General features: G+C 40.9%; 1 protein-coding gene across 5 annotated transcripts in view; it reads right to left on the bottom strand.

Moving 5' to 3' along the window:
• The window catches only part of NLGN1 (neuroligin 1), a 1,091,070-nt gene that overhangs the window by 9,234 nt on the left and 1,065,266 nt on the right, over positions 1-16,570 (bottom strand). For all 5 annotated transcript variants that reach the window (XM_073626236.1, XM_073626235.1, XM_073626238.1 and 2 more), the window contains one exon: positions 6,166-6,378. In XM_073626236.1, the coding sequence (XP_073482337.1) occupies positions 6,166-6,378 (213 nt within the window). The remainder of the gene's footprint in view (positions 1-6,165; positions 6,379-16,570) is intronic.

Genomic DNA, 16,570 nt, shown 5'->3' with positions numbered 1-16,570 from the left:
TTAATTTGAGTATGCATCCCAGTGATGGCCAACTAATGAGGTTTTTAGTTGCAGCCTCTGACACACCAAAGGGTTGTGCATATCATTTAGTGCCAGACATGCTACAGGAGATGGTCAGAGACTGAAGACATACTACATGAGATGATCAGAGACTGCAGACATGATACAGGAGAGTGTTAGAGACTGCAGACATACTACGGGAGCTGGTCAAAGACTGGTAATGATTAAGCACATTTCTGTTATGTGAAATGCGTCTACCTTGACCACTGCTGGTGTCCTCTGGTGTCATTTTGGATATTTTCATATTCCAATAAACTTTACTTGGAGCCCACACGAGGTGCAGCCATTTCTTATTTTGACAATTTACCACAGAGGCAAGCTGAGCTAGCACTCAGGTGTGTGTTCCAGTGGGTGTATCAGTTACACCTGGAGCAAGGAGTTATTTTCATTTGGTCAAAGACTGCACACGTTCTAAAGGAGATAGTTAGAGACTGCATATAAACTACAAGAGATGATTAGAGACTGCAGACATACTACAGGAAATGGTCAAAGACTGCAGACATACTATAGGAGATTGTTAGAGACTGCAGGCATACTACAGGAAATGATCAGAGACTGCAGACATGATACAGGAGATGGTCAGAGACTGCAGGCATACTACAGGTAACCCCTCAGCCCTCTGACTCTGGAGTCAGCACCACAACATGGCTGACAGAGCCAGGCTGGATTGTCAGTCCCAAGCAGTGGAAATGGTAACCCAGTGATTAGTAAAAAACTTTGCCAGTTGCCACAGTCTCACTTATCCCTATGGCAGCACAGCAGTGGTAAGTGGTATGTGATGACCGTCTCTGAAGCAGCAAGCCGGAAGGAAAAGAGGGCGGTTCAGCTCCTCAGCAGCAGGAGCTACACTGCACTGCTACCAGATGGCCCTTGCATGTTCTCCACTCCAAGCCAAGCTCCTCCAAAGTCCAAGGTAGGAAGTGACAGTACAGAGTGTAGAGGCAGTTGGTGGGTGAGACTTCAGGCGCCGCATGCTCCTGCTGTGTCTGTACTGGTGCTAATAGATCTTTCAGCCGAGAGCCCAGCACAGCCTTGCCGTAACAGTGTGAGTGTCTGTGCCTGTGTGCCTTAAACCTGACCTGCTGTATTATCCACTCTGCCCACAATACTGACTGCTGTGCTGCCTGTTTTAGTGGTGCTGGCACCTTGTGAGGCAGCATAGCAGAGATGCTTTTCATTTTTGGCAAGATGCTCTAGGGTGGGTTTGAAAAATCCCTGACCCCCCTTATCTACATCCCTGTCTTTTACTTTCTTTTATGATTGCTAAAGGTAATCAGGACACATAGAGAGTGTAAATCTCCCTATTGGGAGCACAGACAACAATAAAACATGACAGGGGTTCTAGTCTCTCCCCACTTTATACAAAACTAAAAAAAAAAGTTTTACCTTTAGTTATACTTTAATGCCCAGTTTTAGAAGTTTAAACATTAATATTTGGGCTTCTTCCTAAAAGTGGTTTACAACTCTCAAGTATGTTCAGCTGTCACTGTGATAAAAGTGAGGGACATTTTTTTTCTGGTGACAGCTATCTAAGAGGAAAGCTACCTCACTTTGGATAGATTTCCTCTAACTTTCCATTGTGTCTACAGGACAGGAAGTAAAGGGAGATTTCTAAGAAGAGACACAATTGTTAAAGAAATCCTAACGTTATTATATTTTATAGTTTTATTATTTTTTATGCACGTGTTAGCACATGCCTTACAATTAATTTCCGTTTGGAGATTTTCCAATATAAAAAAAGGAAGGTAAAAAAAAAAGATTTCTAGATTTAAAATTCCAAAGTCAGTTTAGATTTTTTGTAGCTTTTTATGGAGCTATATATTAAAGATCTGTAAAGAGCTTAATTTGTTCTGTGAAGGTACTTTGCCAAAAAGCTCTCTATGATGCAGGCGTAGCTAACTTGAGGGATGTTCTAAAGCACACCCATAAATCACAGAACACCTTAGGGTACATTTGTAATTTTCAAAGATAAGTTCTTCTGCCATGACCACTGAGACTGATGAATTAAAGGGTAAATGATTAAAAGACCATGTCACATAATTAAACCTTTACTGATAAACACATACCTGTAGAGAATAAATTAAATACTTAACTTTCTTCCTGCCTGTGCCATCAAACACATCTCTATTTCAGAGAACTGGTTGCCCAAAATCTGTCGGGAAACTGACACTTCCAAAAGGTGTCCATGTTTCTTTAACAGCTTTGATTGTTTGCTTCTATTGACCTCCACATCAGTGTATAAGAAAGTAATGACATGGAGGTCAGCAGAAGGAATCAGTGAGAGCTGCAGTTGACAATGGAGATCAACACTTGTCAGCTTACCAGTAGACTAGCAAATCAGTTCTCTGCAACCATGCAGCATTGAGTGTCGTTAGCAGCAAGAGAGATAAGTATTTATTGTTGATCCCTGGGTTTGAGATAACTTTGCTTCCAAACCTCCATTCCCCCTCTGCAGCATTTCCTATTAAGAATGTTAGGATTATTTTGTTCCTGTGTTGAGTAATTATTGTTTTGATCTTCTATGACATCATCATCTGCCTGCGAGAGGATCTGCTACCCGTGGTAGGATCTGCTTGCACATCATATGGACAGGACCCTGTTGAATTACCTGTCCCAAGTATCCTCAGCCTTCATGCATATAGTGTGTGGGTAGGGACATGACAGTCTAAAAAGTGGTGGCTGCTGGGTGTGTGGGCAGTAACAGGGAGCAGAGGATTCCCATCATTGTTCTCATATAGCTACTTGTAGAATGTATAGGTTAGGCAGAGGAAGACACTGATGGGCATGTGGGAAGTGACAGGGAACAGAGTGTTCATATCATTGTTCTCATATACTGTAGATACTTGGCAGAATTTCTGTTACAAACAGAAAAAACATGGATGGCTGTGTGGGCAGTGACAGGGGAGTTTTTTGTCATTACTCTCATCTGTCTGCAAAAAGCATTGCTGTGGAGAGAGAGGAACTAATAACTGTGTGGATGATGCTACACAGTAAAATATAAATAAAAAACAGACACAAATAAAGCAATAGGCAATGATTCAACTGTTTCTGAAGTCAAACTACAGCTACAATTCCTTGAAAAAGTATTCATACCCCTTGAAATGTTCCACATTCTGTCATGTTACAACCAAAAATGTAAATGTATTTTATTGGGATTTTATGCGCTAGACCAACACAAAGTGGCACATAATTGTGAAGTGGAATGAAAATGATAAACAGTTTTCAACATTTTTTTACAAATAAATATCTTAAAAGTGTGGTGTGCATTTGTATTCAGCCCCCTTTACTTTATTACCCCTAACTAAAATCTGGTGTAACCAATTTCCTTCAGAAGTCACCTAATTAGTAAATAGAGTCCACTTGTGTGTAATTTTATCTCAAAATAAATACAGGTGTTCTGTGAAGACCTCAGAGGTTTCTTAGAGAACCTTAGTGAGCAAACAGCATCATGAAGCCCAAGGAACACACCAGACAGGTCAGGGATAAAGTTATGGAGAGGTTTAAAGCAGGGTTAGGTTATAAAAAAATATCCAAAGCTTTGAACATCTCACGGAGCACTTTTCAATCCATCATCGGAAAATGGAAAGAGTATGGCACCTGCAAACCTACCAGGACATGGCCATCTACCTAAACTGACAGACTGGGCAAGGAGAGCATTTATCAGAGAAGCAGCTAAGAGGCCCATGGTAACTCTAGAGGAGCTGCAGAGATCCACAACTCATGTGAGAGAATCTGTCTACAGGACGATTATTAGTAGTGCACCCCATAAATCTGGCCTTTATGGAAGAGTGTCAAGAAGAAAGTCATTGTTGAAAGAAAGCCATAAAATGTCCTGTCTGCAGCTTGCAAGAAGCCATGTGGGGGACACAGCAAACATGTGGAAGAAGGTGCTCTGGTCCGATGAGTTGGACATTGAACTTTTTGACCTAAAAGCAAAACTCTATGTGTGGTGGAAGAATAACATTGCACATCACCCTGAACATACCACCCCCCCCATGAAACATGGTGGTGACAGCCTCATGTTGTGGGGATACTTTTCTTCAGCAGGGACAGGGAAGCTGGTCAGAGTTGATGGGAAGATGGATGGAGCCAAATACAGGGCAATCTTAGAAGAAAACTTGTTAGAGTCTGCAAAAGACTTGAGTCTGGGGCAAAGGTTCATCTTTCAGCAGGACAGCGACCCTAAACATACAGCCAGAGCTACAATAGAATGATTTAGATCAAAGCATTTTCATGTGTTAGAATGGCCAAGTCAAAGTCCAGACCTAAATCTAATTAAGAATCTGTGCCAAGACTTAATATTTGCTGTTCACAGACATTCTTCGTCCAATTTGACAGAGCCTGAGCTATTTTGCAAAGAAGAATGGGCAAAAATGCCTCTCTCTAGATGTGTAAAGCTGGTACAGACATACCCAAAAAGACTTGCTGCTGTAATTTTAGCTAAAGGTGATTCTACAAAGTATTGACTCAGGGGGGCTGAATACAAATACACGCCACACTTTTCAGATATTTGTAAAAAAAATTGAAAACCATTTATCATTTTCCTTCCACTTCACAGTTATGTGCCACTTTGTGTTGGTCTATCACATCAAAATCCCAATAAAATACATTTATGTTTTTGGTTGTAACATGACACAATGTGCAAAATGTCAAGGGGTGTGAATACTTTTTCAAGGCACTGTAAATTGTACCTGTTGACAATGTTGCTGTAAGCTGAACATTGACAGAGCAGCTGTGTGGGTATTGAAAGGGGTCAGATAATTCCCCTACCATTGTTCTCTAGCAGCACCAGATTACACTGGGCATGTAGAGGCACAGGACCTCCTCCAACTCCAGACAGCAGTGACACTGCCTCAAAACTGAACCACTATCAGGGGTTGATCAGTAGACATTACTGGGAAGGATGCAAACAAATGCCCTTTCAGTGCCACCCATTAGCAGCATGAATAATGTCAGGATATCACCCCTGTTGTCTCTAGAACTACAGAGGAGATAACAAAAGACAATGGAAATGACAGAACAACAATAAGTATGCGATTTGTATGAAGCCCTGTGAATTATTTGGATGGCAGTTACTGACATGCTGGTTCTCGGAGAGTGGAATGACAAACAGGACATCATTAAGGAGGTGTTTCACAATGCTATCATGTATCATTAAAACAGAGGAACACATATATGCAGTGCCCAAGATTAAAGTCCCCTTCTTGGACACCTCATACATGTGTTATGTGGTAATGAAGGGGTTAATATTTCCTTCATTGTATTTTTACTTTATTAATAATGTATTTCAATAACAACATTATTCTCTGATTAAGATCATTTATGAATATATTGCTTGCATTTATAAAACATCATCTAAATAAAATTTGCTGCAATTATTTTTTTACACATTTGTATACCTTTATCAAATCTATGCTTTATTCACACTTAACGGAGCTTTGACCGTTTTTAATATCACCTATCTGTTTCCCTATTTTACATAAAGTATGCGAGAAAACAATTTTATTCTTTTCATTGGGTGGAACTGAAAAGGACGAGGAAAAAATAACTAAAAGTAAAATAAAATATGACTCTGAGTTGAAGGCTTTGACAATTTGGAATCATGCATGCAAAACATTTATACCTACTTCTCAGAGACAGTAATAAATTCAACTCATGAATTTTCAGTGAGTGTGTGTTATCGTGAAACTCCTCTTTTAACCTAGATAATGTTTCTTGAGCATCAACCATTAAAATAAAATTGTATTTTGCTTTTACAAGGCAGGGTTTCTTGTGAGAAGCTAAACTTGCCAATGAAGAATGACAGAATACAATTGACCTCATTTAGTACAGTTCACTGGATCTTTTCCAAAAAAAACACCTTTAAGGAAAAACATGCTTTTTGTAAATGTGCTCACAATGTACAAGTATTCTTAAGCTGTCCTTGGAAGTTTGTACAGTAAATATAAACATGTCATTCACCAGCACTTATTCATGCATAGGAATGTCAAAAAAAAAAAAAAGTGATGATGCTCTGTACAAATTTGTGAAAGCCAAGCACATTTACAGCAGTGTCACAACCTGCAAGACAAGCCAATAGTGACAAAAATAAAACCTGTATTATACCTTTGGTGGAATTGCTCCAACGGTTGCCTTCTGAATAATGGGACAGAGTCAACAGATTCACACATGATGCACCTGCACCAGATCCAAATACTGTTATTCTTAAAGGATCACCCCCAAAAAACCCAATGTTTTCACTAGTCCATCTTAAGGCTTGGATAAGATCAAGGAGTCCATAGTTTCCCTTTGCAGCTTGGTCACCAGTGCTTAAGAAACCTGAAAAGAAACAAACAAACAAAAAACGAATTAAAATGGATGATAACAGTGACCAATAATTGTTAATATTAAGGCCTCATGCACACTAAATGTTTTTGTATGTTTTTACAGCAGCTGTTTTTGGCTTCAGATTGTTTTTCTACAGTCAATAAACTCCTCATCATGTTATCCTATGTATCCTTGCACATATAAGATTTTATTTGCAGTTTTGGGGGGGTTTAAGCCAAAAAACACCCCAACCAAAAACTAGTGGGTTCTGAGAGGAGTGTTTCAGCTGTTTTCAGCTGTAAAAACTCTCTAATGTCAAAAAATGTTGATAAATGCCCATAAACACTTAAAAATTTCAAGAAAACAAAAACGTAAAAAAAAGCTAAAAACCGCTAACGTGCAAAAATGCTAAAAACTGCCAATAAACGTTAAAAAACGCTATTGCAAAAATGTTGACAAACTCAATGCAAAACTACTGCTGTTTTTAGAATGTTATTTTAACCAGGCCTCATGCACACTGGACATTTTTGGACGTTTTTACAGCAGCTGTGTTTGGCTTCAGACGTTTTTTTCTACAGTCAATAAACTCCCCATCATGTTATCCTATGTGTCCATGCACACCAAGCTGTTAGCAGTTTTTGGCTGGGGTGTTTTTTTGGCTTTAAAAAAAAAACAAAACGAATGGGTTCTGAGAGGAGTTTTTCAGCTGTTTTCAGCTGTAAAAACACGCTAACGAAAAAAACGCTGATATACGCCGATAAACGCTCAAAAATGTGGCTCGCCAGTGTTTTTTGACATTTTTGATCCAAAAACATTGGAATGCAAAAAAATGGGTTCAGAAGCTAAGTTTAGAGGCATTTAAAGTGCCAAACGCCTCTAAACGTGGCTAAATGCGGTAACTCCCATTCAGACGCATTTTGTTTACAGCCGTTTTTCATTTCTGGCGGTTTTTAAACGTTTCTAAATGCAAACGCATGTAAACGTGGCAAAACGGACATTTTGAACATGGGCTACTATCTGTCTTGTTAAATCGTTCAGGAGAGGTTGTAAAAACGTCCTGTGTACATGAAGCCTAATAGTTTCCACTAACATTACATTTCAACTGCTAGAAACATTATTATAAACTTTCAGGGGAATTCATTAAAGCATTAACACCATTTTTCCAGCAGTTTGGTCCTTTAAAAGGTCCTGAGCCAGATACATAATGTCCTGACACCAGTTTTGGTAGCTTTACAGAAATCTGCAGCAGATTGAGTTAGTTCTTAAAAGCACTGCTTTTACTTCACCATATTCATAAACAATTACCTTCAGCTTGTAGATCACAACGTTGGAGGTAATGAAGACCAACTGTAAGTTGGCATACAGACAAGTCTCTCTCTCTCTGTACGCTTTAGTAGTATAGTAGAGTTTCATTTTTGCTACCACTATCTCCACTCCTCCCCAGCAGTCCCTGGTGCCTAGTTGTCCATTAGGTGTGCACCCTCCTTGTGAACGAAAGCAGGCAGTGGGTGGATTCTACAGCCAAAAGCAGGCCAATAACAGGCTGATAGCCTGATGGGGTCCTCACTGGGACCCAGCTTTTCGAACAACTTAGGAACAATCTCTCTGCTCCTTTTTGCCTCCAAGTTTCTTTAGCACCTTGTCCACACCCGTATGGGTTGCTACCTCACTGTTAACAACCTTCTCTACCCCCTTAAAGCGGAGGTTCACACAAAAATTGAACCTCCGCTTTTCTGAACCCCCCCTCCGGTGTCACATTTGGCACCTTTCAGGGGGGAGGGGGGTGCAGATACCTGTCTAAGACAGGTATTTGCACCCACTTCCGGCATAGACTCCCACGGGTTTCTACGCCCCCTCCCGTCCCTACCACACTGTCTGCTGGGACACACACGGGTCCCAGAGACAGCGGGGACCAGTTAGGAAGTTCAGCGCGACTCGCGCATGCGCAGTAGGGAACCGGGAAGTGAAGCTGCAGCGTTTCACTTCCTGATTCACTTCCTGATTCCCTTACAGAGAAAGCGGCGGCAGCACCTGAGGACCGAGGGACGACTCAGTCTCGGGTGCCGACATCGCTGGACCCCGGGACAGGTGAGTGTCCTTATTTTAAAAGTCAGCAGCTGCAGTATTTGTAGCTGCTGACTTTTAATTTTTTTTTTTTTCGCGGGACTCCCTCTTTAAGTCTGTCTCCCGCCTGCAACATTCCATTAAAATTGACCTACTTAAACTCACTAATGACCTACTAACTGCTAAAACCAACAGCCCTTATTCCATACTCATACTCTTAGACCTTTCTGCTACCTTTGCCAAAGTCGACCACTTACTGCTCTTTAATAAACTCCATTTTCTTGGCCTCCGCGACTCTGCTCTTTCCTGGTTCTCCTCCTACCCAACTCAGTACACCTTCAGTGTCACATCCAACTCTATCTCCTCTGCTCCTCTTCCCTTTTCTGTTGGGATACTCCAAGGCTCTGTCCTTGAGCACCTCGCATTCTCTCTCTACATCTCTTTGCTGGGCCTTCCACAGCTTCAAATACCACCTCTATGCCAATGACACCCAGATCTATCTCTCTACTCCTCAGCTCACCTTCTCAATCTCTTCACATATCACAAATTTACTGAGCGACATATCAGTATGGATGTCACCCCATTTCTTTAAACTCACTCTAAAGCTGAGCTTCTAATATTGCCACCTCCCTTATCCCCCCCAAATTACTTTACCATTGAGATCAATATGCAAAATTATTGTTCCCTCCCCACATGCCAGGGTGATAGGTGTAATCCTAGACTCTGACCTCTCCTTTCACCCCCACATCCAATCACTGGCTAAATCCTGATGCCTTAAGCTCCACAATATTTCCAGCATTCTTCTGTTCTTAACTAACACCACAAAACAATTTATTCACTCCTTGATTATCTACCATCTGACTACTTCAACTCCCTCCTCACTAGCCTACTTTTACACAGGATACCTCACTGTTAACAACCTTCTCTACCCCTTTAAGTCTGTCTTCCGCCTGCAACATTCCATTGAAATTGACCTACCACCTTGACTACTTCAACTCCCTCCTCACTAGCCTACTTTTACACAGGCTATTCCCCCTTCAGTCTATCTTGAATGCTCCTGATAGACTTATACACCTTACTAACCAATCTGTGCTTGCTGCCCCCCTCTGCCTTCCACTAGCCCAAGGTATACAATTCAAAATACTAACCACAAAATACAAAGTCATCCATAACACTGCCCCCCAGTTACATCACCAACCTCATCTGCAGATATTACCCAAATCATCCTCTCTGCTCCTCCCAAGACTTCTTGTCCTCTAGCTCCCTTGCTACCTCCTCCCATGCTCACCTCCAGGACTTCTCCATACCCCAGTATCTTACATTAGCTCCTACCCTGTCCGTCTTTAGGCAATCCTTGAAAACATATTTATTCGGGAAAGCCTACCCCTTCTCCATCTATAAACTGTACTTCTGCCACCTCTATCAAATTATTCCCCACAGCTATTACCTTTTGTACCACCTCTCCCTCCCTTATGATTGTAAACTCCATGAGCAGATCCCTCCTATACCTTCACTATTGAACTGTAATGTAATCATACTGTCTCCGTTTATATTGTAAAGCACTGAGAAAACTGTTGGCACTATACAAATTCTGTATAATAGTATTAATAATAATACCTGCTAAGCTGTCCACTGGCTAAAGATCTGTCCACTGCCTCCTGTCAATCACAGGGGAGGGGATAATATGGGCAACTAATATCTCTGAATTCCCATCAGGCCCCATCCACACCGCTTCAAAATTCCTGCTTGCTGTGCTGTCAGTGTGACAGCTGCAGTGGCTGGGAGGGAGCTCAACTGCAATGAGGCTGGAGTTTATTGATACTCCAGCCTCATTGTGCCTCTGTATGCTGCACTTGCCCCAAGATGATGCACTTGTTTCCAGCTGATACATGAATCTGTCACACATCATCTGTCACAGATACTCTTTAACCACTTAAGCCTCAGACCATTTGGCTGGCCAAAGACCAGAGCGATTCAGACACTCACTCACTCACTCGATTCAGACCAGACACTTTTTGCGATTCGGCACTGCATCGCTTAAACTGACAATTGCGTGCGACGTGGCTCCCAAACAAAATTGACGTCCTTTTTTTCCCACAAATAGAACTTACTTTTGGTGGTATTTGATCACCTATGCGGTTTTTATTTTTTGCACTATAAACAAAAAAATAGCGTCAATTTTGAAAAAAACGCATTATTTTTTACTTTTTGCTATAGTAAATATCCCCAAAAAATATATAAAAAAACATTCTTTTACCTCAGTTTAGGCCGATGCAAATTCTTCTACATATTTTTGGTAAAAAAATTCGCAATAAGCGTTTATTGATTGGTTTGCGCAAAAGTTATAGCGTCTACAAAATAGGGGTTAGTTTTATGGCATTTTTATTAATATTTTTTTTTTTTAATAGTAATGGCGGCAATATGTGATTTTTATTGTGAATGTGACATTATGGCAGACACAACGGACAATTTTGACACATTTTTGGGACCATTGTCAATTTTACAGGGATCAGTGCTATAAAATTGCACTGATTACTGTAAAAATGACACTGACAGTGAAGGGGTTAACCACTAGTTGGCTAGGAAGGGGTAAGTGTGTCCTAGGGAGTGATTCTAACTGTTGGGGGCGTGGCTATGAGTGACACATCACTGATCACAGCTCCCGATTACAAGGAGCTGTGATCAGTGACAGGGTCACTAGGCAGAATGGGGAGATGCTTGTTTACATTAGCATCTCCCCGTTCTTCCTCTCCATGAGATGATCGTGGGTATCCCCGTGGACATCGAGTCTGCGGGACCCACGATCCTACTCATGGAGCTCGCAGCAGGTGTGCGCCAGCACGGAGGCAAATTCAAAGGGACGTACAGGTATGCCCATTTGTGCAGCCGTGCCATTCTGTCGACGGAAATGTACAGGCGGCGGTCGTCAAGTGGTTAAAAATTCCCCTACTTGTCTGTTTAGGCACACTGTTTTAAAGTGTAATTCTGGGACAACACCAACTACTATTAACACTGTATCCTCCCCCTTCCTAACACATATACCTTTTAACTTGTGTGAAAAAGATCTGTATTCTTACCTATTTTCATGCCACTGTAGTCCGGTCACATGAGCTCACTTGTGTCAGCCAGCTCCGGCTGCAGGAGAAAGGAAAGAACAATGGCATGTAATGTCTGGGAGAGTGATGTCACCCATAGGCTTTAATGGCCTGTCTATTGTTAGCACTCCATCCTCTCCCCTGCAGCCATGCTGACTGACAGACGGGAGCAGGGTCATGTGACTGGACCGGAGTGAAAATAGGTAAGTTTATACATCTTTCACAGGTTGGCAAGCATAGGTGTTGGGCAGGAAACATTTTTAACCACTTGCCGACTGCCGCACACTCATATACATCGGCAGAATAACTCGTACAGGCAAATGGGCGTACCTGTACGTCCCTCTCAATTTTCCGTTTTGCGGGCGCGTGTGCCCATGGGTCTCGCAAACTCGATGTTCACCGGCGGCCCGTGATCGTGAGACGAAGAGGCAGAATGGGGAGATGCCTATTTACACAAGGCATTTCCCTGTTCTGCCTAGTGACATGACAGGGATCTACTGCTCCCTGTCATCGGGAGCAGTGATTGCTGTCATGTCAGTGGTAGCCCACCCCCCACAGTTAGAATTACTCCATAGGACACACTTAACCCCTTGATCGCCCCCTAGTGTTTAACCCTTTTCCTGCCAGTGTCATTTATACAGTAATCAGTAGCTATTTATAGCACTGATCCCTGTATAAATGACAATGGTCCCAAAATAGTGTCAAAAGTGTCCGATGTGTCCGCCATTATGTCGCAGTCCCGATAAAAAAATTGCAGATCACCGCCATTACTAGTAAAAAAAATAATAATCAAAATGCCAAAAATCGATTCACTATTTTGTAGACGCTATAACTTTTGCGCAAACCAATCAATATACGCTTATTGCGATTTTTTAACAAAAATATGTAGAAGAATACATATCGGCCTAAAATAAGGAAAACATTTGTTTTTTTATATATTTTTTGGGGATATTTATTACAGCAAAAAATAAAAATATTGTTTTTTTTTTCAAAATTGTCGCTTTTTTTTTGCTTATAGCACAAAAAATAAAAAACACAGAGGTGATCAAATACCACCAAAAGAAAGCTCTATTTGTGGGAATAAAAGGAAGTCAATTTTGTTTGGGTACAACGTTGCACGACCACGCAATTGTCAGCTAAACCATTGCTGTGCCGAATCGAAAAAAATGCTCTGGTCAGGAAGGGGGTAAATCCTTCCGGGGCTGAAGTGGTTAAGAGTAGTTATGGTTATCCCAGAATTCCACTTTAATAATGTCACTAATTAGAAATAATCTGTTAGTTATACTGGTTAGCAGAAGCAACCTAATGTAATACTTTCCTCTGAATAAAATACATGGCAGTCTCAGCTGCAATCTGCATAAAAACTAAACTGTATGCCCCCCCTTTTACTTACCTGAGCTCTCATGCAATCCAGTGCTGTGCCCGTCTGCAGATTTTCTTTCTTTTCCCCTCACTTCCTGGTTTTACTGGCTTTGCTGAAGCAGTGGAAGTTATTGGCTCCCACTGCTGTCAATCAAAGCCAGTGATGAGGGAGGGGGGAGCGAGGCCGAGTCTCGCTGTCTGTAACTATAGACACAGACAGTGAGGCTCGGGAGTGAGACCGCATGAGTGCCCCCATATAAAGTTGCTGTCTATGTGGGAACTACCCAGAGAGGAGGAGCCAGGATCACTGGTGGGGGGCCCGAGAAAAGGAGATTCAGGGCCTCTCTGTGTAATTCCATTGCACAGAGCATGTAATTATAAACCTGTTTGTTATTAAAAAAATCTTTTCAAATCACTTTAAAAGAACTCTGATTTTATATAATTGTCATAGGGCCAAGAGTCCCAATTGTAAGACTTTCTGTGTTGACAAGACCAAAATCTTGGATTTCCTTGTATGGGAGACAAGTTTTTCTGACATTTCTTGTTCACAAGTTAAAACAGTATTTTTTGCTAGACAATAACTTAGAACTCCCAAACATATATATTATATATATTTTTTTAGCAGAGATCCTAGAGAATAAAATGGCAGTCACTGAAATTTTTTATAGCACTGGGTTTTTGCGCAGCAGTTTTTCAAATGCAATTCTTTTGTAAAAAGTACATTTTAATGAATTAAAAAACAAAAAAACTAAATCTATACCCCAATTATAGATACCTAACATCTCATGCTTTAAAATTGTGTGCTCATGAAATGGCACCAAAAAACAAAAGATAAAAAAAACGTGTTTGCATGGCCTAAGAACCAGAAGTGACGCCAATGTCGCTCCGGTCCTTCAAGGAGATGAGCAGTGGATATCTTGCCATCGCTTATCTTTATGCAAACCCTGCCAATGCCAGATGGTTTTTGTGCTCAGCGATCGGTAAGGTTAGCCCCAGAACCACCGGGAAGCAGCAGGAGGGGGTGCACCTCTCCCGCCACTTTTTTAACTGATCCCGCTGTGAATCCGCCATTGGGACCACTTTTATCGGAAACCCAGCCGCTTAAGGGAAAAAAAATTATACTAATGGGCATCTAGCTACAGCCATAACCCTGGTAATTAATGTCAAAATCATGACACATATTCCCAGTTAGGCAGTCAGCAAGTGGCTAGTGGGAGACAGACAGCAATAAATACCTACAGGGGATATATGCTTATCCAAACTAAAACAATTGCCTTTATATACTGTTTAAATGAATGTATGTCTCAAGGTTTATGTTCTCATAGGAGTTGATTTATTAACAGCAAATAGACTGTGCACTTTTGCAGATGCATTTGCACTCTGCAAGTGCAGTTACTCCAGAGCTTAGTAAATTTGGGAGAGATCTGCTGAGTTATATCATCCAATCAGGTGCAAGCAAAAATGCTGTTTTTTTTTTTTTATTTTGCTTGCATGTGATTGGGTGTTCTTTATAAAGTAAAGCTTTAAATCATTTATTAGGCTCTGGGGCAAAAGTGCACAGTTTATTTGCCTTTAGTAAACCTCATAGTGTACAATAGTAGCCACATTAGAGAGGCCCATTAACATTATGTATTTGTGTTTGTAAATGTATGCAATGGAGGCCTATGCTTTTTATATTGCTTTATGAGCAGGTTTTACATTAGACACCTTAGGTACTTTTTTTGTGCACCTGAAGTAAACATTTTCTCCCACGCAAAACTTTGCTGGTTTTAAAATGATTTATCAATTTACAGTTTTTCCCTATGCACAATTAGCCAGCCACAATTAGCAGAGGGGACCTTTTTAAGACTAGTTGGTTTAGGCTCGAATTTTACTTTAAAGTGGTTGTATAGGCATATTGTATAGGTATTCTATGCATTAAGATAAAAAAAACTTCTGTGTGCAGCAGTACTCCAGCCCCCTCATACTTACCTGAGGTCCATGTAGATACAGTGATGTTACAGGAGTGTCTCAGCTGCCTGGGACTCCCCTCCTCATTGGCTGAGACAGAAGTGTAGCGCCCTTGGCTACCGCTGCTGTCAGTCAAAGTCAGTAAGGCAATGTGGTGAGAAAGGGGCGGGGTTGGGTCACAGCTCCGTGTCTGAATGGACACAGGGATCTGTGGCTCGGCTTGGGTGCCCCCATAGCAAGCTGCTTGCTGGGGGGGCACTCAACAGGAGGGAGGGGTCAGGAGTGGTGGCGAGGGACCCTAGAAGATGAGAATCTGGGCTGCTCTGTGCAAAACCACTGAACAGAGAAGGTAAATATAACATGTTTGTTATTTTTAAATGAAAAAAACAAGACTTTACAATCACTTTAAATATAGAGAAAGAACATACAGTAGCACAGTCAATGATAGCTATGCTTACAAAATTCTGGCAACATTAAATTGCTAAGGCTGAATCTTGCTTGTTGATTGTGCTGTAAGCTGCTGTAAGCACTTACAGTATGTATTGTTTGCACTATGCTCTTAAAAAATCTTGTTTTACTTTAATGATAAAGGGCACTACTTTTACCGCCAATGTTTTTAAAAGTTTAAAAAAAGCTTAATTTTATAAGTTTCACAAACCTAACTTGCAGAAATACATTTTTACAATTGACAGCTCATGTAATGGCATTACTGCACATGCACAGTGGTTGGTACACTAATATTTGCTCATTTTGTAGTATCCGCATTCACTGAAGTCTCTTTTTTTTGCTATAGCTTTATCAAAAGGCTACTTATGTGGCTCAATGTTAAGCCATAAAAAATAAAACTGAAGCCCCCATATAACTGTACCCTTTTAACCATGACACCAGCACCTGTCATAATGTGCAAAAAATACATGAGGCTATGCATGTAAAGAAGCTAAGGCAATACAAGAACAGATGATAAAACAAAACTAAGTCTAAATGACTACATAATAAAATAATAACATAATAATTAATTAACCCAAACTAATTACTGCACTGTTCAAGAACTTTGTGTATGCCATAATTCTGTGAAGCTCTGCTAAACAGAATAACATTTCAATTAGCAGTTCTAAACCAGAGATTTATGGGATCAAACTCGGGCCAATACCAACGTAATTTGATACATGTGAAAATTAATTTTCTTATACTTATGCATCTCTTTTGCTCATACACGCAATTATGTTGACATAGATAAATAGGGCATAAACTGTATATACTGGAGCTATAGTCAAATGTTAAACAATGATAATGGTGAGAAAAAAAAGTAATAGGCACTGGCAGTGGCCTAGCAAAAGCTATAGCAGCCCATGTTGCTTTTTTCACTGCTGACCAGATGTCTAAAGATCTACACATTTGGCTAGGTAGTCTCTTCTGAAGGGGAGAATCAGAATTCAGCTTGGCCAATCCTCCACTTCAGCAGAAATCACATGACTAATTTGCCATAGTTATAGGATCTAGATTCTTGGCCAAGTGATCTCGCCAATTTTCATCTTCAGGAGAAATCACACAACCAGGTATCAAAATCTTCACATATGTAGCACCCTCTACCATAGGTAGGTTCTAGAGTGAGGATTTTGTAAGGGAAACTGCCAGAGCAGGTAAATTTGGGCAGGCCTATGCTTCAGGCTAGGCCTGCTTGTTTTGATCTGGGGCAGAGAGTGGTTAGCACAGCAGTGGGTGTGACTACCTAT

Source organism: Aquarana catesbeiana, linkage group LG04 (genome assembly GCF_042186555.1).
Source record: "Aquarana catesbeiana isolate 2022-GZ linkage group LG04, ASM4218655v1, whole genome shotgun sequence".
Classification (NCBI taxonomy): Eukaryota; Metazoa; Chordata; class Amphibia; order Anura; family Ranidae; genus Aquarana; species Aquarana catesbeiana.
This window is presented reverse-complemented; position numbering and strand designations above follow the sequence as displayed.